The sequence below is a fragment of the Cetorhinus maximus genome, chromosome 19 (genome assembly GCF_964194155.1).
Source record: "Cetorhinus maximus chromosome 19, sCetMax3.hap1.1, whole genome shotgun sequence".
Lineage (NCBI taxonomy): Eukaryota > Metazoa > Chordata > Chondrichthyes > Lamniformes > Cetorhinidae > Cetorhinus > Cetorhinus maximus.
The window spans coordinates 24,419,404-24,445,692 of NC_135897.1; the positions used below are offsets into that span (position 1 = coordinate 24,419,404).

Genomic DNA, 26,289 nt, shown 5'->3' on the forward strand with positions numbered 1-26,289 from the left:
TGCACACTGCAGTCTGGAGAGATGGGGAATCAGCCAGAGTTCCTGCCTCTGATATATATAAACAGAAAATGCTAGAAATGCTCAGCAGGTCAGGGAGCAACTGTGGAAAGGGAAATAGATTTAACGTTTTAGGTCAATGAACTTTCATCACATGAAAGGTCACCGACACGAACATTAACTCTATTTCTGTCCCTCTCCACAGTTGCAGCCTGACCTGCTGAGTGTAGCCAGCAATTTGTTTCTATTTCCGTTTTACAGCATCCGCAATATTTTGCCTTTGTTTTGCTGCCTCTGTTGGCTATCTGACAACCTCTTGCTGGGAAGCATGCATGCTTGGAGGTCAGGTGGGAACAGGATCAAGTTTGATTGTGATGCCCCCAGCCCCCTCAGCACCCCTGCACCCACCCCAGCCCCCAACAGTCAAACAGCCTCCCAGAGTTTCTGTTTGAAAACCCAGTGTTCCTGTTTGAAAAGTGATCACTTGGCCAATTTATTGGGTGCCTGCTAGTAGATGTGGAACTGCCTTGTTGCCTTCAGGGTGGAAGAGAGAAGCAATGTCATCACCAATAATCTGCCAATTGCTAGTCTTCACATTTATTCAGTATTTGGGTAGCGGTGCAAGGCAATAGAGAACAATGCCAATAGCGCCCCTGTAGACTTAGATTGACATTGATAACCTTTCACTATTGTAAATCAAACTCTGCACCATATGCCATTAACCTGTCTCTGTTGGCATTGCCAGCTTTTTTATATAACAAAATGTCACTACTGTTGTATTTCTTAATGAAATTGAAGCATTTCTTAGTGTTCTCAGCAGCATTCAGAGATTAACTCCCTACATTCAGGGTATTTTTCTATTCATGGTTTTTTTTTGACTTGGAAGTGAGAAATTGTATATTAACAGGGCTAGGCAATTCAGCCTCTTGCTTTGCCATTCAGTTGGATAATTGCTAATCTGCAACTCAACTCCATTTGCCTACCTTTGCTCTATATCCCTTGATACACTTACCTAACAAAAATCTATCGATCTCAGTTTTGAAAATTATAGTAACATGTTCAATTGTCTGGAATAATTGGTGAAACATTTGCAGGGTTCTGGGGCTGGAGCAGGGGTTGGGACTAATTGGATAGCTGTTTCAAAGAGCTGGCACAGGACAATGGGCTGAATAACCACCCCCTGTGCTGCATGATTCTATGATAATATAATCACAAATACCAATTTAGCAGTATTAACATCCGTATGTCATTGCTTAATGGCTCAGGGGTTAATGTTTCAATGAACAAAGAAGAGCAGTTTAGGAGGATTGCAGGTTTCATCCCCAGAGTTAACTGACCATAACTGGGTGCTATATTTCACATTGCACTCTGCAGTCTGGTCCAATGGCCTGCTCAATAATGCATTAACTGTTCCTACTGAAAATGCCTGAGACATGTGCTTACACAGAATCACACTGAGATGCAACACTAAAATGGTATAGAACAGTTGGTGCACTATCTATAACCCTTGCTGGTGGTACTTAGACAGTTGATCATGCCAAGATTTTGCAGTGAATGAGCAGTGCTAGCTAGTGCACTTGTTCTTGCCCACAGATCTTTTATGGGCTTTTGCACTGGAACCTTCAGTAAATAGAAATCCATTTTGGCATAGCGCCTACTACAGGGGTATCTGGGAGCTCAGCAAATACAGCAAGCACCTGTATATCTCCTTAACTAGTCAGATTGAAGATTCCTTACATAAAGCACAAAGAATCTGAATCAGGAAGTGCAAGTTAGAATATTAAATTCAATGCCAAATCATGCACAGAAGGTAAAATAAAGGGAGGGAAAGAAAGATGTGATTAAAAGAAAGTGATAAAAGATACAAAGGAACAGTAAAAAAAACATTTTAATATTTTTAAATCTCCTACAATAATTGATTTTTTTAAAATTCATTCACAGGATGTGGGCTTCACTGGCTGGGCCTGCATTTAATGCCCATCCCTAGTTGCTCTTGAGAAGGTGGTGGTGAGCTGCCTTCTTGAACCACTGCAGTCCATGTGTTACTCACAATAAGAGGTTGTAGTGGAAAAATTAATCCAGGCTAGTCTTTTTGGTTCAAGCTGGTTTATTTTCAAGACAACTCCTCAGTGCTACTGACTTCCAAGTAGCTTCCGCCCAAAGTGTTCCAGCTGTATCTTTTTATTCTATTTAGATGGCTTAATCAATGCCCATCACCTGTTTAACTAGCAATTGTCTTTAACAAGGTGATTGCCATATTGACACATGTGGTGTAAGTAGTAGGAAGGGAGTTCCAGGATTTTGACCCAGCGACAGTGAAGGAGCGGTGATATACTTCCAAGTCAGAATGGTGAGTGGCTTGGAGGGGAACTTCCAGGAGGTTATGTTCCCATGTGTCTGTTGCCCTTGTCCTTCTAGATGGTAGTGGTTATGGGTTTGGAAGGTGCCTGCTGCTACTGTACATCAGAAGTGGAGGGAGTGAATGTTTGTGGATGTGGTGCCAATCAAGCGGGCTGCTTTGTCCTCGACAGTACCAAGCTTCTTGAGTTTTGTGGGAGCTGCACTGATCCGGGCAAGTGGGGAGTATTCCATCACACTTTTGACTTGCGCCTTGTAGATGGTGGACAGGCTTTGGGGAGTCAGCAGGTGAGTTACTCGTCACATGATTCCTAGCCCCTGACTTGCTCTTGTAGCCACAGTATTTAAATGACTAGTCCAGTTCAGTTTCTAGTCAGTGGTAACCCCCAGGACGTTGAAAGTGTGGGCTCAAAGAAATGAGACTCTACAATTGTAGAAGTTAATTTTCAGTGCCAGAGAGGTTGTTTTGGTAATTAAGACTTATATCACTCTTTAAAAGTGTATTTACCCTGGAATGGGCAAACCCTAACCTTTTCTGGAATGTTTACTGGATTGGTATAGTACAACTTCCAGAGAAGCAGAGCAACTCAGAAAACAACCTCCTGATTTCCACATTTAACTGCATGTGTGCAGCCACTGGAAGGTGCTGTCGGCCTATACTTAAATGGCTATTCAATTAGATCGTGGAGGATCTGTACCTCAACCCTTTTTATCCAACCTTTTCTCCTAATCCCTTAATACCCTTACTTAAAAAAAACTTTCTATCTCTGCCTCGAAATCTCCAATTGTCCCAGCATTCAAAGCTTCCTCGTGCCAGTTGAGGTGGGGCTGGGTGGAAGTGGGTTGGATGGGAATGGGGGAGGGTTCCAGATTTCTATTGAGCTTTGTGTGGGCAAAGCTTCTTAATTTTTGCTCCAGATTGTTTTTTAGTTTATATTCCCTAGTTCTCGATAACCCCACCAAAGGAAATAGTCTCTTCATGTCGACCTTTTTAAATCCCTTCCACATTAAACGTGGTTTTAAAATAGTTGAGACATTCACGTAGTGAGAAAGACAATTCATATTCAGCACTTAGATTTCTTCACCTATTTCAAAGTATCGTATAGCACAGAAGGAAGCCATTTGCTAGCCAATTAGTTGCATTGCCCTGATTTTTTTCCCATAGCCCTGCAAATTGTTCCTTTTCGATTATATCTCCGGTTCCTTTTTGAACGTTGCCCTCAAAATGGTTTCCACCACCCTTTCTGGTAGTGCATTCCAAGCCATCATGACTAAAACAAAAGAAGTCCTTTTCTCATCATCCCCTTAATCCAAATTCTGTGCTTATTGGTCTTCATGCCGACGGAAACGGTTTCTCCTTATTTATTCTATCAAACCCACTCATAATCTTGAGCTTCCCTATTAAATCTCCCCATCACCTTCTCTGCTCTAATGGAAAACAATCCCAGCTTCTCCTGTCTCTCCACATAACTGATGTTGTTTCTCCTCCAGTGGAATTTCCATTCCTGAAAGCCTGAGAGAGAAGCAGGATGTGCTACTGTATGTTAGAGCTTCAAACTAATAATATATTCCATGGGAAAGCTTTTGAATCAGTTATTCTGCACTGTCTTTAGACTAAGACGACCCTGCAATGTACTTCTTGCCGAGTCACTGAGTGGTGTTGTTAATGATGTTGAGCGTTTATCGCTTGAGTTGCATAAAACTTAAGATAAGCAGCTGAGAACCAGGGAGCCATGCCAATATGAGAATGGATAGGTAAAGTCCCTCTTGTTAATTTAGCCAGTCCTACACAATTGTGATACCTTGTGCATCACAACATATATTCACTCTCCACCTCACTTATGTGAAATCGTGGAAGAGGCAAAGAAAAACCGGATGAAAACTGAGGCCAAATTGGAGGAAAAATACCTGGAAAATTGCTCTCCGGCCCATCTAGGTGAGCAAAACTAGTTCAAGAGATCAACCTTCAACGTATTCCTTCTCCATGGCTGTAAGTGGCTACATCAGAGAAAGTTGAAGGTTCACTAGGGTTACTATAGCAATGTGAAGAAAGCCTTAAAGGTGTTGTATGTTGAAGGTTATAAGTCAATGCTGTTTTCATTCTAAGGACTTATTACTGTTGCAAGGTAAATATTTAGAGGCCATAAATATGAAATGATCATTAATAAATTCAACAGGGAATTTAGGAGAAACTTCTTTACCCAGAGAGTGTTTAGAATGTGGAACTCGCTCCCAACAGGGAATAGATCAAGTGAGGAGCATTGATGTATTGAAGGGGAAGTTGGATAAACACATGAGGGAGAAAGGAATAGAAAGATATGTTGATTGGGCTAGTTTTACAGGGGTGTGAAGAGTCTCATGTAGAGCATAAACACCAACATTGGAGCACTTGGGACGAATGGCCTGTGCTGTAAACACTATGGAATTCTATATGTATGTCTTAATTCATCCAGGCCATTAGTCAAGGGCGTCAAAGCCTCCGAGGTTGTGAAGGGGAAAGCCCAGAGATGCAAAATCCAACTTGAAGCAATGAGGAAATGGTGGTAAAGCATCCCATAATTGAAAGAAAGACTTAACATTTATATGGTTCCTTTTACAACCACTGGACATCGAGGGCACTCTACAGCCAGTTAAGCATATTTCTAAAGTGTAGTCACCGTTTTATGTATGAAACAGTGGCCAATTTGAGCATGGCGATCTCCTACAAACAGCAAAGTGATAATGACTAGATAATCTGTCTTTTTGTGTGATATTGAGTTTGCCAAATTCCTATTTTGATGGAAAAAGCGATGGAGCATAATCTGGGATTTAATGAACCTTGACACCAGCTGGGTAGCTCACAATAGTCTTCTCCCATATGTTCTTGTACAAGCCCACTTCAGGCTTTATAATGTATTCAGAATGCTATGTTCATCACTGCCCCATGGAAAACATATGCACAGATCGGTGGGGGTTCAGAGAAAAGCAACAAGACCGGTGCCAAGTGCAAAGGAGATGAGCTTTGAAGAAAAGTTTCAGAAGCCTCACATTTAAAGTCTTGAATGAAGATAGTTAAAGAGATCTTTATCAAGGTACCTAAAAGATTAGATGGCACCTCCCCATGCCCACGCAGAAGATGCAACACCTGCCCCTTCACTTCCTCTCTCCTCACCGTCCAAGGGCCCAAACACTCCTTTCAAGTGAAGCAGCATTTCACTTGCATTTCCCCTAACTTAGTCTACTGCATTCGTTGCTCCCAATGCGGTCTCCTCTACATTGGAGAGACCAAACGCAAACTGGGCGACCGTTTTGCGGAACACCTGCGGTCTGTCCGCAAGAAAGACCCAAACCTCCCTGTCGCTTGCCATTTTAACACTCCACCCTGTTCTCTTGCCCACATGTCTGTCCTTGGCTTGCTGCATTGTTCCAGTGAAGCCCAACGCAAACTGGAGGAACAGCACCTCATCTTCCGACTAGGCACTTTACAGCCTTCTGGGCTGAATATTGAATTCAACAACTTTAGATCTTAAACTCCCCCTCCCCCCATCCCCACCCCGTTTCTTTCCCCCCCCCACCCGCCTTTTTTTTCAATAATTTATATAGATTCTTCTTTCCCCACCTATTTCCATTATTTTTAAATCTAAAACTAAAACCTTTAGTCTTTCCACCCCACCCCCACTAGAGCTGTACTTTGAATATCCTGTCTTGCATTCTTAATTAGCACTTTTCTCAGACAAAGACCACCACCTTCAACACCTCTTTGACCCTTTTGTCTCTGACATCTTTTGATTATCTGCTCACACCACACCCTCAATGTGTCTCTTCCCCCCCACCCACCTTAAACCAATTTATATTTCTCCCTTGTTGAAACTATGCTTCAGTTCTGCTGAAGGGCCATGAGGGCTCGAAACGTTGACTGATTTCTTCTCCGCCGATGCTGCCAGACTTGCTGAGTTTTTCCAGGTAATTCTGTTTTTATTTTGTTTTGGATTTCCAGCATCCGCAGTAGCTTTTAGCTTTTTGTTTTTACCTAAAAGATTAAATGCTTTGGATAAACAAAACCAATCTCAACTGCTACTTCAAAGTAAGCAAAGTGGAATGTGACGACACAAATAGGAATCTGTGAAAAGTAAATTTAAAACTGACATCAAGCAGAGTTCCTTTATTTAAACAATGGTAAATATTTAGAATAATCTCTTGGGCAGGGAGACAGAAACATCAGGGTTATTGCAAGTACTTTTGGATGCTGTGATGGAGGGATGGATTCCAATTGGCCAACTGGACCAACACCATCTCATTCCTCAAAAGAGAGAAGTTTTTTCACAATGCTCTTTCAAACAGATTTACACTTCATAATTTACAAACACTCTGTAAACTATTTTCTTCCCAACAGTTTCTATCCCCTTGCTCTTTCTTTTGAATATGTTTGCCTTTGCTGAGTTTTCCAGCATTTTCTGTTTTTATTTCAGATTTACAGCATTCACAGTATGTTGTTTTTATGTTTGCCTCTTACTAGGGTATAGTTGCATTGACCATTCTTCATCTACAACCCTTAACAATAAATGGTAATGGGCTCTTGAACACAGGCAGGGGCGTGAGATGTTGGGAGAGCAGCATCTTGGCCAAAGAGACCCTGTCCTCTCCGTGAAGGTCACTGGATTAGGGTAAAATGTTAGCACTGACTTTTTCCCCTTCTGAATCCAGGCCACTGAGTTTGATTCTGTCAACCCCATCCCCAGAGGTCAGTTTACTGTAGATTGAACCTTCCAGGTCTCTGTGGTCACTGGTAGGAACTCTGTACAGATTTTCCATGAGCTATGCTGCTGTTGCTTTCTTCCACTGGTTATTGAGATGACCGAACAGAAAAGTGTGATCAGCCATGTGGATACAGCATCCTCTAGTGGTTATTCTCTTGTGGTACAGCACGCTTGGCTTACTTGTTCATTTGCGAATATGAATTTTAGGTTCTACAAATTATTCAATGATAAAGTGCCTCTTTTCCTACAGTATGTGTGCAACCTTATAAAATCAACAGAAATTATCCTCATTATAACATCACCAGTTTACCCAGCGGCCTAGTCAATGAAGGCACTCTCCAACGATGAGACCAAAATGTCCCAGATTCTATCTCCAATGTGTATTGAGCTGGCAAATTTCAGCTAGCACAGCAATTGGGCTGATTCACCAGAGTCCCTCCTGGGGGTAAGCAGGTTTTAAACTCTTGATCCCTATCTGGTGATTCTTCCTGTGAATTATTTATATAGCCCAGCATGATTGGAGCTCAGTTCTTGTGTGACTCACTTCACCATCAAATAGGCTGCTGACGCTCGAGGGGATGTTTAATTGCCCTGACCTAAGGAAACTGGGCAGACTGCAGGTTATAGTATACCGGTCAATTTCCCACTGTACGGGGATGCTGATTTCTCAGGTTGCTAAGGTGCCTCTCTGAATATTAGGAATTTTAGGCCCCTGATAGCTGTGGCTGCCCAGCTCAGTGAAATCTAGGCCAGGATTTTCACCCTGACAGCCCTGCTATTGGGGCAGGAATGGAGACGGGCAGGCACATAATTTCACAGCACCAGCTACTGTGCCACATTGTCAGCACCATCCCACCTCTCCTCCGCCGCCTCCCCCCGCCCAGCCATTTTGCTGAAGGCTGTTTTGGCATTTGGTAAAGCTAACTTAAAGGCCAATTAACGCCAACTGGATTGTACCTAAGCGGCCTCCAAAGAACGGCGGCTGCCTGGAGGTGGTCTCCCAATGTCAGACTGAGGGCGCAGCACTCCAGGATGCCTTTGAGTCGCCACTTCACCTACCTGGCTACAGCTGCCGCCACAGATCGCTGAGACCATTTTTTAAATTTCAAATTTGTTAAAATTGCAGAGAGGGCACCTCAGGATGGGGGCCGGTTACCGTCGCCAGCCCTCCAGGATTGGCCTGGACTCTCCAGGAATTGAATATCAACCTCTAGGACGTAACTGCGTGCAACTCTGGAGAAAAATCATCATGACATTAAAAATGATTTTTTTTTGTCATTTCCATTGTACATTTCTCTTTACCAGACATAAAAATATTGAAAATGCGGAGGCAAAGGCTGTTTGCCTAACAGTCAAGGTGATGAGTCTTTTTGCTTTCCAATTGGCATAGAAAGGCGGTGGGTCACAAGGATGGCTGTGTTGGTCAACTATTGGCAGGAACATGGAGGCAACTCATGTGATGAAACCTCCAGGAATACATTTAATCACAGTTGGCAACCCGAGAGGCGGGTACAGTTGCTCCCATGCTGGAAGGCCTGCTGTTGGCACTCCAGCTTTATGAGCCTGCCTACCATTCTTAATTAGATGGCAAGAGCAGCACAGTGTGGGGTTGGATCCCGCGTTTGACTCCAACATCTGGGTCCTGACCCAAAATGCAAAATCCTGCCCTTGATCTGCAGGAGATAAGGCCGTTTGAGGTAAATGCTAAACTTTTATTAGTGGATCTAGGAAGAATGGGAATGCTCTGGGTCGCACAAGGGTGGTCTAGGCCTCTGCTGTCCTGGACTACTCCCTACCACCTGCAAGACACTAAATCCTCCCTTTTTCCCATAACTTTTCCAAGTGCACATGTCTTTGGTTTCCTTTTTCCACTGATGTTGGGTGAGCAGCTGGCCATCAAGATGCATATGAGGCTTGGCCATTAAAGTTAGCCGAGCTTCTCAGCTCGTGAAACCCCCTCACTCACCCATCTGGCAGCCTATCCTGGTGTTACAAATCCACCCTTCCCTGCACCAGCCCCACTCCCCCAACCCTACCTCCTGTGTCTGAGTCCACGCACAAAGATTGTTATGACACAGCCAATGTTAAATGCTAAGTTGTTCAAACCCCAAAGAGAAACTTGAAACAACTTGTTTTGCAGTTTGTATAAATTTTGAGATGCATGCCTTGAATTCAGTAGTAATAAGACCACCAATTTCTCATAAATTAATTTCAATGGTCCCATTACCTCATGACCATAGTCTAGGTCGAAAGGACTAAAATCAGTCAATGCATTAGGAGCGTCCCTACCAGCAAATAACAAGAATGGAATTCCTCTACCCTGTGGATAATGCTGACTGTATGCTCTCATCATAGTTTGTTGAATGCCATCTTTCCAAAGCCCCTTGTGACTCAGGATGATAAGCTGTTGACTTAAATTGTTTTATCCCCAAACTGTTCATTACTTGCTTAAATAGCTGTGACATAAAATTTGAACCCTTATCTGTCTGTATTTCCTTCGGTAAACCATATCTTGTAAAAGATTTAGTTAACTCTTCCTCAGTCTTCTTTGTTGTAATGTTTCTCAAAGGTATTGCTTCATGAAATCTGGTAGACACATCCATTATTGTCAGTAAATACTGAATTCCACTTTTAGTCTTAGGGAAGAGTCCTACACAATCAATCATGATCCTAGTGAAAGGTTCTTCAGATGCTGGAATTGGAATTAAAGGTGCCGGCTTAATCACTGCTTGTAATTTCCCTATCACCTGACATGTGTGACATGTTCTGCAGAATTTGACTACATCCCTATGCAACCTAGGCCAATAAAAATGTTTTTTTTTAAATCTTCATCTGTGTCTCTCTAATTCTGAAATGTCCCCCCATTAAAATTTCATGACCAATCCTCAGAATCTCCTTTCTATACTCAAATGGGATTGAAATCTGATGTACTCCCCTCAAGCTTTCATTTACTGAAACATGATACAGCCTCCATTTTCTCATTAAAATATTACCCTTAAGGTAATAACATTCTGGAATACATTTTGCCTCTGTTTTTGAGTAAGCTGTCTGATATAAATGTTGTATTTACAAATCCTTTTCGTGTAACTCCACCACACCAACTGTCTTAAGTTAAACATTTCAGCTGAATTGTATCCAGTGTTTTTTTCTGAACAATGTTATCAAACACAGTGTCAGCTAATTGGATTTCCACACCTTCTTCCTGCCTTTGAACTGTCTTTTCTTCCTGTTTTCTTGTTTCAACCTATGAGCCTGTGATCTTGTTATCGCACAATCTGGAAACAATCCAGGATGCTCTCTCTGCAACACTTCTGTTGAAGACACCTCTACAGGCTGTTCAACTACCATAGGCATCACCCACATTTGTGATCCAGCTATATCATTACCCAGAATAAAGTGAACCCTTGTAATGGGCAATTTTTCAACCACTCCAACAGTCGCTTCGCCTGTTTCCAACTTACTCTTTAAATTTACCTTCCACAGGGGAATAGGTTTAGCATCTCGATGAACTCCGCTTATTATCACCTGTTCCTGCAATACTCCCTCAGAACAACAAATATCACAATCCTACATTAAGGATTGACTAGCCCCTGTGTCTCTTAAAATTTTAACATCTTTACTTACTCCACCCTGTACACATGGAAAGACTTTCCCTTCACATACAAAATCTCTAAACATTTCTGCAACCTGCTGCTCCGAATTCTCTTGGGTAAATTGTGAACACATTCCTACTTCTTTACCTTTCAATGATTCTCCCTGTTTTACCTGTACACAAGCCACTGTTTTCTTCTGTGCCTGAACCTCAGAACCCACAGTACTTTTACTTCCAGAACTTTTCTATAACTCCAACAGATTTTCCCTACAATTTACAGCACACTGACTTCATATATGCAAGTTTATTACAATGAAAAACCTCAATTTTTGAATGTCACCTCTACCCTCAGCGCCTTCCTTTTTATTCTGAGAAAACTTCCTACTCCTCTTCCCTGACTACCCACCTTCCTTTCACCTTCCCACTTTCTATCCTTTTCCAATTTGAAAGGGTGATGGGAAAAATGTTTGGTTCTATGAACTGGCTCATAATCATTAGTTATCTCTGCTGCTTGCCTTACCGATTCAACTCTGTTCCTCCACATGAGTTCTCACTACCAAAGGAATTGAATCTTTAAATTCTTTCAAAAGAATTACTTCTCTAAGAGCTGCATATGTCTCTATCTTTAATGCCTGTATCCACCGGTCAAAATTAATTTGTTTTACTCTCGCAAACTCAATATAAGTTTGCCCAGGCTGTTTTCTCACATTCCTAAATTTCTGCCTGTATGACTCAGGAACCAACTCATGTGCACTCAAAATAGCCTTTTTTACCACATCATAGTTCACCGATACCTCTTCTGACAGTGAAGCATAAGCCTCATGTGCTCCACCCACAACCTGGATTGTAACAACAATGTCCAGTTTTCCTGTGGCCATTTCATCTGATTAGCTATCTTCTGAAATGAAATAAAGAATACTTCAACATCTCATTCGTCAAACTTTGGAAGAGCTTACTGGTGTCTCTTTTTTAACTGCCTGCATTTTAAGCTGGAATTCTCTTTCTCTTTTTCTCTTTCCTCCTTCTTCAACTTTGCCATTTCTAATTCCCTTTCTTGTTTTCTTTCTCTCTCCTGCCTATCTGCCTGTTCCCTTTGAAATGCTTTTTCTTTTTCTACTGCCTCTAGTTCCATTTTTTTCATTTGCAACTAGATTTGAGTCCATTCCAATGAGCCACTCCTTGGAGAACTCGGTCTCTCAGGTACTCTTTCCAATTTCAAATGTTGCGCTATACCTTCAATTATGTCTGATTTCTTCACCCCCCAGGTAACCCTAAATGTAACTTATCTGCCAATCCCATTAACTTAGCTTTCTTTACTTTTTGTAAGCCAGCCAAAGTTATAACTTCAACTCCCAGACAAGACTTAGCAATTGCCAAAGCCATGTTGCAGTCTCACCCTTTTAAAAAAAACCTCACACCAACTCCTGAATACAAAGTGCTTCTCGTACACGTAACCTTAAGATTCACCAACTCCAACCCAATCAAGGAGTTTCAAACATATCCCACAAAGGGCCCCCAATTTTTGCTATGACACAGCCGATGGTAAATGCTGAGTTGTTCAAATCCCAACGTTAAACTGTCACAATTTGTTTTGCAATTTTTTATAAATTTCAAGATGCCTTCCTTGAATTCAGTAGTAATAAGACCACCAAGTCTTATAGGTTTTACAAGTCTAGATTAAACATTTATTAATAAGAAAAATGAGTTTTAAATACATACATAGATATACAAATTGCTACTATGATAACTTCTAAATCCCCTAATCAATATAACTCCCTGTCACACACTTTTGTTAAGGCAACAGTAAGACGCATAGATTTTAAAAGACCCAGGCAAATAAACATGATACTCTGAACAAGTCGAATTCAAAGTGAGTTTTCTTAACTTCAGTCTTTTGAAGACAGGAGCCTGAGGCACAGATGCGGAGGGCTTTTCACACTTGTAAGATGCCTACCCTTACACATAGCCTTCACTCCTTTATACATATGTTCCTGTTTGAATGCAAATACACATTGTTTCACTATGTCTTTGGACTTAATCTTCCTGATAATAAAAATCTCTCATAGCACTAAGTTTTACCAGTAATCTTTGGGAAAAATAAACACACTGTTTCTAAACTTCACCTGGCTAGGTGACACATTTCACTCCCTCTTTTAAAAACAATCTAATCTGATTTATTTAAAAATGCAAGTGTTCCCTTGACACCTATGTTTCTAAACTTCCCCATGTTTTACCTAATTAACATTTCAACCTATCTCCTCTTCTTAGTTCAAAGCACCCAGACTAGCTGCCTCTAATTCAATTAAGTCTCTCTCTCTCACACACATGTACACACGTAGACACAGACACATGGACACAGCCCACTATTAAATCTATTTTACAATAAATTCCATTAACATTATTGCAAATTATTATATCTTCCTGACAAAAATTGACTGGGAGGATAAGCTGGTAGCTGCTGCAGCCATTGGAACCACGCCCCAGCAAGAATCAGCTCCTTCAGGAATGGATGAAGACGATATTGTCCCTTTAAAGATACAAACTTGTTTTTAGATGGCTCATTAAAATCATCTGATGAATAGTGTGTGACATTCATGTGTTTTCACCGATATACTTTGTGGCATTTCTATGTAGTCAGCCTTGAGAGTGCACTGAAATAACTTTAACATCGGAGGTGGTGCTTTTATTGCCTTCTGCTTAGACAGTTATAGCCTTGTCCTGACCTTGCTTAGTCAGTGCTTTGATCCTCAGAGCAGCTTTCTTTAGAGTAGAACAAGATTGTGTGTCCTGCTTTGTACAAGTGCAGCCCTTAAAAGTATTGCTTTTGTTGGGGGGGGTGGGTGCTTTGGGCACTAGCCTGTTATGTAATTTGAAAAACCCATTGTCAAATGTTAACATGGAATGTAAATAAAGGGTTAAGAAAGAATGTCATGTACATCATCATATCTGTCAATGCACTCTGGCTGTGTAATATTTAAGAAAGAATGACTATTGAAAATAGATTTGGGCAGTTTGCTGAGAGAAGATGGTTATTCTTGTTTCCCTCAAGAAGTTTACAATAACGAGTTTGCTTGTGAAAAGCTTCCTTCTCTGTGTTGAAGCACCCTGTCAGGCTATTTGATTTTCCCATGCCATAGCAAAATTATTAAACTGATGATGGGCAATTTCCCATATTTCCTAGGTTAAATATATGGATTTGTTTTGAAGTTGAGAAGGCTGTAAAGAAAGCTTACTTATAAACCTTAGGTTTATAAGTAGAATAGAACATGGAAGCAAGAGACTTTAGCTTGGCCTTTATGAATCACTGATGAGGCCCTGTGGAGGATTGTGTCCAATTCTGGGCACTACACATTAGGCAGGATGTCAAGGTCTTGGAGAAGGTGTAGAGGAGATTTACGAGAATGTTACCAAAGCTGAGGGACTTCAGTTACGTGAAGAGGCTGGAGAAGTTGGTTCTTTGAGAAGAGAAGGTTAAGGGAGATAAAATAAGAGGTGTTCAAAATCATGAAAGGTTTTGCTAGAGTAAATAGGGGGGGAAAAAAACTTTCCACTCGTAGGAGGCTCAATAATCAGAGGTAACAGATTTCAGTAATTGGTAGAAGAACCAAAAGGGAGATGAGAATATTTTGATGCAGCGAGTTGTTTTGGTCCGCACTGCACTACTAAAGGGGTTGTGGAAGCAGGTTTAATAGTAACTTTCAAAACTGAATTGGATAAATACTTGAAGGGAAAACGATTACAAGGCTTAGGGGAGTGTGACGAATGGAATTGCTCTACTAAGATCTACGACAGACACAATGGGTTGAAGGGCCTCCTTCTGTGCTGTAAGATTCAATAATTTTAAGTTAGGTTGACATGATTAAAAATGTAATAATATTTATTTAAAAGGTGTGTTTTCACATCTCCAAGGATCATCGGAAATATTTCACACGAATTACTTTGAAATGCTGTTATAGTTATATTTGCAGATAAAACAGATAGTGAGGGCACAGCAAGATCCTGGAAGCAGCATTGCGAGGAATTGCCCGTTCATTTGTTTTCATAGCATTGGTTGAGAGAGGAAGGTTGGTTAGGGCAGGAGAAGAATCCTCTGCCCTTATTAGTATAATCCCTCAGAATCTTTGCCTTCAACCTGAACGAGCAGAATTTCCAACAAAGTCATGCTTCCTCTATTTCGTTTTCCACCAGCCTCAACCTCTACATCACCAAAAATAGATAGATGGTCATTAATCTCATTCTGTGGGATCTTGATGTTTCCAAAATGGCTGCTGCAATTTCCCACATAACAAGCATGACATGTCAAAGTAATACATTCGATATGAGGTTCTTTATAAACCACTTATGAAAGATGTGATAAAGTGCTGTGTTAAATCTAAAGCTTTGTTGATGCTAGAACGTTTTGAACCACCTCCAATCACTATGTACAGTTGCGACAGTGAACCTAAGCCATTCAGTTTGGTGCCCTGACCAAGAAATCAGCCTCACCGTGTATTTACACTTGGATTTTCTGAATGTAAACAATTTCCTACAAAGTGGTCATGTTTGGATTTTCTATCTTTCTACCTCTAGGACTCCAAGGCTGAGGTGTTGTACACTTGTTTGCACCAGCAGCAGTAGTTGAGGTGAATAGCATAGATGCATTGGTGAAGCAAAGAAGAGAGGACTAGAACATCAGAGGTGTGTGCTTGTACAGTGAAAGAGTTCAAGCCTTCCTTAATGGCTGAGTAGATAATGGTGAGACCAGGCAGTGGAGGGAAGATCAAAAAGAATAGATTTGCATTTCGCTTCACCTGCTCTGGATGACTGTTGTAATGTAGGCAAAGATAGCAGCCATTTTCTCTGCAAATTCCCAATCAATGAGGCGAATAATCAGTTAATTTTCTTTTTAGTGGTGTTGGCTGAGGGAGGAATGGCAAGAACGTCAGGAAAATTCCTTGCCCTTAGAATGGTTTATTTCTGCGCACTTTGAGTTTTTGTGAAATAATATGGGATACACAGGTCGGGATTTTCCAGCCCTGTCATGGGCGGCGCCCCAGCCAGAAGTCTATTGGCTCACGGCGGGACCAGACGATCCCGACGGTGGGCGGGCGCAGAACATCCCACCCATCACCTTCAGAAACAGTTTGAGGCACCAGCTTTCCGTTTACTTTGTTCAACTTTCTCTGAACAGCTCAACACAGTAGTGTGGAACGTTTGCTTAAAACTGGCAGTGTATGCAAATGTGTTTCTTGGAAGTTTGTCTTCTGATTAAATTTCCAAACTCTCAACCAAGATGTGAAAAATCCCAGTGAGAAACAGGCCCAAACAGCTCCAACATGCCCCTCCACCAAAGGGATTGGACAGGCAAGATCTCTAACTAACACCCCAGACACAAAACGCTCCCTCAGAACTGCACTGGCAGTCGATGACTTCAAAATCATCACAAGTTGTTTATGTTGGAGGAAGAATAAGAGCATTTTACTACTTTTGCCAAGTCTGAAAACCTCCGCAATGCTGCAGGGCAGCAGATTGGATTCGGTGGCAGACCAATGCTTAGTTAGCACCCAGTGACTCAATTAAGTGAAGGAAGGGGGGCATATTTTATTAAAAGAATGTCTTTATTTTTATTTACTTTTAAATCTCTGGAAGCTGTCAGGATTATTTTTTTTTTTGAAATGGCAAATCCACTCTATGTCCTGCCAGTGCTGTCAGCTTTGCCAACATTTAGTTTGTTTCTGTTTTATTAAAAGCAAAAGAAATTGATTTCAGATTTTTATTTTTGAAGCGGTTTGCCATATTTTCTTCGGAGGTGCCGAGCCGCGTGACCTGAGGCTCAGATTTTTTAAATTAACCATCGGTTTTGTCATTATGAGCAACGGCTAGTGTCAAAGTGAGTGATCCAGACCACAGTGATCACAGAGTTCAATCCTGGGTCTGTGCTGAGTCCGCTGCTCTCAACCACCCAGCACTGCATTGCGCCAGTTGCCTTGGCCAAGCAGGGGAAACAAAATCAGCACCCTCACCTGTGGTCACTGTTCCAATTGGAGTGTATGGGCAGAATTTTTGGCTCTCCAGGCGGGCATGGCCGAACGAGCGTAAAATCACGTCGGGCGAGCATTCCGATGTCATCACGCTCTCTCACGATATTTCGGTCAGTGGGTGCGTACGGGAGTGAGTAGCACACCTGCCGACAATTAAGCAGCCTATTAAGGCCCTTAATCAACTCATTGCTAGGAATTTTTCACTGCCCGTCCAACCGTTCGGTTGACGGGCGGGTGAAAAGGCCAAGCGGCCTTTGCATTTTTTGGCTAAATCTCATCCACGGGCAGGATGAGTTTTCATCCAGGGACTTTTTACATGTCCCTGCTCACAGAGTCACATGAGGAGACATATTTTCATTATTTTAAATATTTTTATTTTTATTGATTAAAAAACCTTCAGCTCCCTGAGGCTGCTCTGTGTCTCAGGGAGCTTTTACTGCATGCACTTCCGTACTCGCGCTCCTCCTGCCCCCACCCCAGCAGCACTGAGCGCTGCAGTGCATGTTTCACGCTGGCTGGTAGTTAATTGGTCAGCAAGTGTGAAATCACAGTTGGGGCCCAATCGCGGCCACTCCCGCCCACCCCCACCCAACAACCAGAAAGTCCTGGCCTATGTGTGTGCATGCGTCAGTATTGATATGTGTGTGTGTGTGGTGTGTGTATGTGTCCATGTGTGTGCACATTTTTATGCATGTACACGCACACTGGCATCAAGGGAGGAAACTGTGTTATTGACTCTTAAACATGGTTTCCAGAATGAAATGCCATGGCCTTTGCTTAATCATAATTGTGGAATAATATCAGGGTCAGTGCATTCAGGAAAGGAGGAGATAATTTCTTATTAAAAAATAAAAATAATTAATCTTTTTCCACAAGCAGGAGTTTACCTACAGTAGTTGCAGTGTCATCTGATGAAAGTCCCACAGAAAACCATTATATCTTCAAGAAAAGTTATATTCGACTCGAAGCGTTAACTCTGTGTATCTCTCCACAGTTGCTGCCAGACCTGTAGAGTTTTCCCAGCACTATTCCACTCAGCTAACCACGAACCCAGTCACAATTCTGATAGTTTCCCTGTGGCATATTGAGATAGCTAATAATCTCAATCACCATCTTTATACTGCGGGGCAGATGCGTAGCTAGGAGATCTGCTCAAGCTGCACTAGTGACTTTACAGGCTTGGTTGTGTTGGGGAAGCTTTGTGAAAACAGCAGTTTAAAAAGACACATTGTGTGATGGGAATCTAAGCTTGTCTGAGCTCAAACAAAATACAAGTCCTCACACCTGCATCCTCCCTTCTCTGCCCCCTGCTATTCCCTCCTCCCTTTGCCCATCCACTCCGTCCTCTGCCTCTAATCCCTCCACTAAATCTCACTCTTTCCTTTACTCCACTTACTCCTCCACCACCCCCTCTACCACCATTCCCTCTCCCATCAACACCTCATATTCCATCACCACCTCCACTGACTCTCCCTCCTGTACTGTCACTCCCTCCTCCCCCATCACTGGCATCGCCTCCGCCACCACTATCTTCCTCACCTCCTGTACTGAGGTTGACTCCTCCAGCTGTTCATTTATCTTGCTGGCTCTGCTTTGCCTTGAGAATAAAACATTTTACAAAGTAATATTCTGTGCTTTCTGGGGCACAATCACTGTCTGGTTTCATCCACAGAAGTTCTTTTAATTCCATGTTTGGTGTTGGAGGTATTTTTGCAATATAAAGAGCTATTAAGCTGTTGAGTTCACAGTACCAAAGAAAACAAGTATGTTTCGTCATGCTGTGAGTGAGAAAAAGACAAGGGCACTCTAAATTGTTTCAAACATAGGTTTGCTACAAATAAATACAGATGAAGCAGAGAACTGGATAAGTATTTGGAAAAGAAGAATGTTAATAGATATGGGGAAAGAACAGGGAAATGGCTCCAGTTGATGGGCCATTTTGTGCAATTTTTACAATTCTGTAATTTTATTGCATCAATATGTGCCCCTCATTTCTTGACCTTCTGGAAAGAATGCTCATTCTCAATCAAATAACCACCTCCCTTGCACTCAGAAAACCCTAATTCCAACATCTCAACCATTGTCAGAAATCTTTCTCCCCTGCAGTTTTGCACAGCTTGGTCCGTTCAACACCTCTCAGTGCCAGACGTCTCCCTTGCGCATGCTCGTATTTGTGACTGCTTATAACAGTCAATCGTAATTGGCTTTAAACTGACAACAGATCTGACAATATGTGTTATTTGATTGTGAAACCATTGGAAGGTTGCCTGGTGCTACAAATTCAATTAGTTTGTCGTCTATCATGCTCTATGCTTGTGGAAATTTACTCTTAGGAACACACTGGAGTTGGCAGCTGGCATTTTTTTAATGATTGCTTGGCATCTATTGCAAGATTGCCATTTAGGAGAACGAGGTAGTGGGTTTCAGACTGTTTAATAACTTATCATTCAGTCAGTTTAGAGGCTGAGTACAGATGGGCCTGCTGCTTATGTCCCTCCTTTGTGAGTGCATCAGGTTTTCGCCTCTTCACTGAGAACCATCCAACCCCTTTACCATTACCTTTGCATCCTAGGAATGGACAGTTACCTCATTTCGTCATTACATTGCTCAAACTTCAATTTTGACTTTTTAACAGATGCATGTAAAAAGGGCAGCCTGAATGAAATGTTTTAATCCAAAGCTCCATTGTTGAAAATCCATTGCCCTTCCAAGTTTTAATCTTGCATGTTTGCACCAAGTGAAATAATAAAGGGCAAATCTTGTTCAATGGACATTTTAGAGATCCCCTTCAGTGATATAAGGTGTCTGGTTCACACAGGAGCAGGTGATCCATACTGGTTTTGAGTTCTTTTTCCAGTGCACTTGCGTTCCAGTTGGCGTTTTTTATAAGAAGCCACACAATGATTGTTGTGCTATGGGCCAGTTCTTTCTGAGTTTCTTGCATTCTTGCTATCTGATAAAATGAGTTGTCACATAGCCACGATGCTGAATAAACATTTACTTAATTTTCAATTTATAAGCAGCAGAGAACCACGGTGTGTCCATTGGAATTGTTACTTCTGCACATTCGAAAGAAAAAGTTGAATGTTCAGACCAGTTAATTCATGTGCTGTGAAGTGGGGAGATTATATCTGTCCCACTAGCAGGCCAAACACACTGGTCCTTTGTAAGGCAGTAATGAGGTAAACTACATTCATGCAGTACTCTTGACAGATAATGAATCGTGCATTATTTATGTAATCACTTTGGCTTTCATTTCAATTTATTCTAGGATAGGCCACAATCAGCTTAATTTTCAGCTGTATTTTTCTTCTAAAAACCTGCCTGTGGGCTTTGACTTTGCAGCCTGTGTGTTTTCACGAACAAAAGCAGTGGCCTAAATCACTGGCAATTCCTTCTGAAATCCGGTCCTCATTACTCAAATGTTTGCCTAGTTTAAGAGCCACAGAGGAACAGGCAGCAATTATTCCTGAAATTTGCACATTTCCTGAATTCTTTGATGAAACCTTGAGAGGTATTTAACTTGCAAGCCAGTGAAAGTTCCTTGAACACTGATGTTCATCGCGAGTGCCGCCACGTTACTAGCTGTCTGAAGCCACCCAACATTCTCCCAAGTTCTTGGCTGAAGTCGAGATCTGAGCTGAACAGGATTTGAGCATGTATCTGAAAAAAAACTTGCATTTACATAGCATCCTTCATGACTACCAGATGCCTCAAAACACTTTATGGTCAGTGAAGTGCTTTTTGAAATGTAGTCACTGTTGTAATGTAGAAAACACAGCTGCCAATATGTGCACAGCAAACTCCCCCAAACAGCAATGTGATAATGACCAGATAACTTTTTTTTGCGATGTTGATTAAGGGATAAATATTAGCCTGGACGCCAGATATAACTCCCATGCGCTTACATAGGACATAGGAGTTAAGAGCAGGAGTAGGCCATTCGGCCCTTCAAGCCTGCCTCCACCATTCAATATGATCATGGCTGATCTGGTTGTGGTCTCAGCTTCACTTTCCTGTCTGCCCTCCCTTAACACTTGACTCCCTTGCCTAACAAAAATCTATCTAACTCAGCCTTGAATAACTTTAAAGGCCCAGCCTTCAATACCTTCTGGGGAAGAGAATTCCACACTCCAATGAAAGTCTGAGGGGAAAAAAAATATCCTCATCTCTATCAGTAACCTTTGATGTGGCATCTTATCAAATATCTTTTGGAAATCCAGGTACAGCACATCTACCAGTTCCCCTTTACCTACCTTGAATGTTACTTTGTCAAAAAAACTCCTAACAGATTAGAAAGGAAACATTACTTCCCTTTCTCAAAGCCATGTTGGCTCTGCTATTCGCATTGTGATTTTGCAAGTATCATGCTATAACCTCCTTAATAATGGATTCTAGAACATTCCCTGTGACAGATGTTAGGCTAACTGGTCTATAGTTTCCTGCTTTCTGCCTCCTCCCTTTCCTGAATAAAGCTGTACATTAACTATTTTCCAATCCACTGGGACCTTTCCAGAATCTAAGGAATTTTGAAAGATTATAACCAATATTATCTGTGCAGCCACTTTTAGGACCCTAGGATGCAGACCATCCGATCCTGGGGACTTGTCAGCCTTTAGGTCTTATAGTTTTCCTAGTGCCTTTTCCCTGGTGGTGGTGATTGTTTTAAATTCATCCCTCCCTATCGCCTCTTGACTTTCAATTATCTTTGGGAAGTTTTCTAAGACAAAATATCCTGTTTAATGCCTCCACCATTTCTTTGTTTTCCATTATCAATTCCCCAGACTCACTCTCGAGAGGACCAATCTATTTCTTCGAAATAGTGCCATCGGTTCTTTTATATCCAGCCAAGCAGGCACGTGGGGCCCTGGTTTAACATCTCACCCAAAAGAAGGGAACTATGTTCAGTTCAGTTCAATACTGCACTGGAGTGTCGGCCTTGATTTTTGTGCTCAAGCCCTGGAGTGGGACTTGAACTCAGAACCACATGATTCAAAGATAGTAGTGCTGCCCATTTGTTGTCCCTCTGTGGCATTGTGAATTAGTTCAGTGAAGTCCAACACCATCACTCCAGGAAGGGAACATTATGATTCCGTGGACATTGCAACATTTTGGGGATAATTGTAACTTTAGTTGTTGGTGTAAGATGAGTAATCCTCTTAGCTACCTATTTTACAACATACCCATTTTTCCTGACCATTGACAATGGGAAGGAAAATTGAGCAAGATATCCAATAAACAGCCAGTTCGCTATCACTCACAGTTTAAATTACCCTTTATTTCTGAACTGAGGCAGGAGTCATTAATGAGCTCCTGTTATGGGCAAAGTTTTCTATATTTCGATCCCATTATCACATGTTAAATTGAAGCAACTGAATTTGTCAAGTAAGTTTGTTTGTGCTGTCTGAAATATTCAGTACTAGCATTGATCAAATGGAATTATGATTAAAGTGTATGTTATATTACAATAGGGCTGCGACAGAAATTTGACCTAGATAGGATAGATGATGTTGTCTGCTTGTCTGCAGTATTGTCAGGAGACTGAAACTGATTGTATTTGTTTCTTCTTCTGCAGGAAATTCTATTACATCACAATGTTAAGAGATCCAGTCTCACGCTACCTTAGCGAGTGGAGGCATGTCCAACGAGGAGCCACGTGGAAGACCTCACTCCACATGTGTGATGGAAGGACACCAACACCCGAGGAGCTGCCACCTTGCTATGAGGGGAACGATTGGTCAGGCTGCACACTTCAGCAATTCATGGACTGCCCGTTCAACCTGGCTAACAATCGGCAGGTGAGGATGCTAGCAGATCTCAGCCTGGTGGGCTGCTACAACATGTCCTTCATTCCTGAGAGGAAAAGGGCCCAGATGCTTTTGGAAAGCGCCAAGAAGAACCTCAAAGATATGGCTTTCTTTGGTTTGACTGAATTCCAAAGGAAAACACAGTACTTGTTTGAGCGGACTTTTCATTTGCAGTTCATTAAGCCCTTCATACAGTTCAACAGTACTCGCGCATCGGGTGTGGAGACCGATAATGAGACGATCCATAGAATTGAGGAGCTCAATGACCTTGACGTGCAACTGTATGACTATGCAAAAGACCTTTTCCAACAGCGGTTCCAGTACAAGAGGCAATTAGAAAGGATGGAGCGGCGGATACGGAATCAGGAGGAGCATCAGCAGCAGAAGATCCCTGAGGAACTGCTCAAAGAGGAAATGGAAGAACAGGGACGCATACCCACAGAGGATTACATGAGCCATATTGAAAAATGGTAGCCAATGTGGACTACAGCTTATCTCATGTTCTTAAAATAATGATGAGTGAACTTTTGATCTTCTAGGTCATAATGGATCTTAGAGGTTGAAAGAAAATTTTTATGTCTGTAATTTTAAAAGGAATCTGTAAAACAGAGATGTTTGCTTCAGAGCAGTGGGTCTTTCTAGACCACCCAGGTGCACAAGGGAACTGGAAGCAGAATCAAGCCAGGAAACTGCAGCTGGTCAACCATGTGATCTAAAGACACTATTTTGTGACCCAACATGCAGTAGATGTCTTTGGAGCTATTAGCAATGGATAATGAAAGTTTCAACTACATTTATGGCACCTGGAAACACATCCTGCAATGAGAAACTGGATGTGTTTGCGTCAGCTCAGTGACTGGTGCAGTTTAATTCTCAACATGAAATGCAGTTGTGTTCGTTTTGGATGGTTTCATGGGTTTTGAATATTTTAAAATTCAGGGTTGAAATTTTGTACAGCCACTGGCCAAGTAAACCACTGAGTATAAGCATTCCCAATCTAGTCCAATTCATTCCTGCTCTAGGCCAACCCAACCCTTTTATTCTCTTTCTTTTGCTTTCCTACTCATTTCCTGAAGGACTTGACTCCTTGACCAGAGTATGGTTCCATGGAAATCGGTTGACCTCCAGTACCTCATCCGAATGATTGTTACTCAAGGGGGATCCTTGGTGTGAATGCAGGCCAATTATCTAACTGCGAAGAGACATATTAGCCAAGCCTGGTCCAGCCCTCAGCCGACACCCACGCAGAGGTCACCGTATATTAAGCAGGAGTGGGAAACCAGCCCATTTTTTTCCCCTTTCTTGAACCCGGAGCGTCGTGGCCAATTGTAGAGTCCTTGCTGCTACCTTAGGTGAGATCAGCTAACTCAGCACAGACTAGGGATCGAACTTCTGGACCTTCTTGTTCTGCATGGCTTAGAGATGCTGACTTTGTCCCTGAGCCTAGTTCAATTATCAATGGTCATGTTCAAATGCTCTGTGTTTAATTAGTTAATGCCATGTTGCAGTTGTGCATATACTCATCCCATCTGAGCCTGTTGTTACAGATACTTAATGTGTTGAGCCAATTCATATAGGAAAGTTAACAAAAGATTATTGTATTTTTTTTTCAATTATCACAACTCTAAATGGTACTGGGAATTCCCTTGCTATTCATTTTGAGAGTGCCGAACTTAAAAGATTTAAGAAATGAATATTATACCTTCACTTCTATAACTTTCACAGCCATTCTATAATAGTTCATATAGTCCTATCAGAAGGGCAAATATGCCATTATAGGTCTTGAAACTCTTTATTACGACATTGGATACCACTCTGTTACCATCCGTTTCATGTTGTTTATGTCAGGCACCAGTCTGGAAGCAATTTTAATTTCAATTTTCTTGAAAGACATCCAACAACACAATGGTACATTTCTTTGAGAGAAGCGGCCAATTTTTGATTAATTTTGAGTCCCGTAGAGTTGGCCATCTTACTCCATAACCATAATCTAATAGAAGCATTATGTACCAGCCACTTTGTTTTTAGATTATGGAAATGTGGCCTAGAACACAATCTGAATAGAATATCAAAGCCACTTTCTCAGTTAGGATTTTACATTGACCATTCTCAAACTTGGTACCTTAAAAGCTGACTTTCAGCATCGTAATGTGGAAATACTGATGGTACTTCCTTCAGAATCCACCACCAGATCTGACTGATTACTGAAAAAGGAGGATTTTTTTGTGTGAGGGGTGTAATCTTGGTTAGGTTAACCATTTTTAATTATGATAAAGCCATAGCATATTTTATAGTTTGAGGAGCAGGAAATCATCGTATTTTCTTCCCCTCCCCCTTTTGATTATTCATGATCTTGGGTCACTCCTAAGTACCAATTTCAATAAAGACCAACCAAATTGGATGGGCTTATTTATTGTACACCACTACATCCCCAACATGTACAACCAATAGGCCCTCTCTCAAACACACACACACACCCCTTCACTCTTACTTCAGAGAAAATTTAAACCAATCGGAAAGAAATGTGGTTACCAGCTGAATGATGGTTATCGAACTGTTATGGCTTCCTTTGTTTCAAATTTGACGGTCATTAGAGATGTAAAATATTCCAAACTTGGGTATTAAGTTATTTGTTATATTCAAAAACCAGAGAAGTAATTGAGTAGGCTGCTACTCAATGATGACAAGTGACAACCTCTTTCTTTCTGGAGACTTCAGGTGAAATCATCTTGTCAAATGGTCTACACTTATAAATGCAAAATTTGTATAATCAGGACATAAATACTGCTGCTTTTGAATTCTGAATTTACTATTTACTTTTGCTCTTGTTATTGATGTTAAAAAGGTTCCCCCACCACCCCCCACTGTGCCCCCCCAAATCCAGCAAATTTGGAAGTACAGTACTAGGGGCTGCTCAGGATTTGTTTTTATGTTGTGCTTATTCAGCCTTCAAAGTTAATTATTTTGCCTGGGTGCACTTGGTTCCAAGAAATGCAGTAATGCTTTGGGAGCCAAGTTTGTTTCTGCTGCAAAGCCATATATGATGTCTCTCTGGTTACTGTGAATGAAGGAGCCAGTGACAATTCAGTGCAATTTTTTTCGCCCCGGCACGAAATTTGAACATTTATAGGGGAGGTGTCAACTTGGTAGCGAGTCCTCGGGCAGGCTTTGTTTCTGGAACAGTTGCAGGTTTCAGATGTTACTGTTAGATTAAATCAAAGATGAATAACTTGTAGTGGCAGATGCGATTGGTAATGCAGCTATGTAATCGTACTCCCAACAGACCTGCCAGCTGTCACTCATTGGGAGTGATGGGCTTTCGTTTCGGGTGAAAATTTTAACATGTTTTGATATATGTCACTGAGAAATAAATGGATAAAATAAATGAATATGTTTAAATGGCTTTGCCGTCTATATCACTGTTATCAAGCATAAATCGCACTCCTAACATTTTCACCAGTGTTGACATTTCTTGTTACTAATTTCATCAGTGTGCTCATTTATATGTAAATCTTTTATAATTAGAGTTGTTCCTCTTCCTCTTCCTCCTCCCTCTTCTCCTCCCCCTTCTATTTCTTCTTCCTTCTGCACCTCCTTCCTTTCTCCTCCTCCTCCTGCTCTTTCTCCTCTCTTTCCTCCTTCTCCCATTTTACTTGGGGTCCAACCACAATGCTGGTTGATCTTCCTTCTCCATTTCCTCGTGTCAGTCACCCATTCCTCTTCTAATCCTACCGTGTTTAAGTCTCTTACCATTGCATCTTTCCATTTGGTCTTGGGCC

At 41.6% G+C, this 26,289-nt stretch overlaps 1 protein-coding gene across 1 annotated transcript in view; it reads left to right on the forward strand.

The window, feature by feature from the left end:
• Positions 1-25,913, forward strand: part of LOC144693692 (heparan-sulfate 6-O-sulfotransferase 1-like) — a 279,615-nt gene extending 253,702 nt beyond the window's left edge. The window contains exon 2 of the mRNA XM_078563600.1: positions 22,279-25,913. Within this exon, the coding sequence (XP_078419726.1) occupies positions 22,279-22,984 (706 nt within the window). The 3' untranslated portion in view covers positions 22,985-25,913. The remainder of the gene's footprint in view (positions 1-22,278) is intronic.
• The last annotated feature ends 376 nt before the right edge of the window (positions 25,914-26,289 follow it).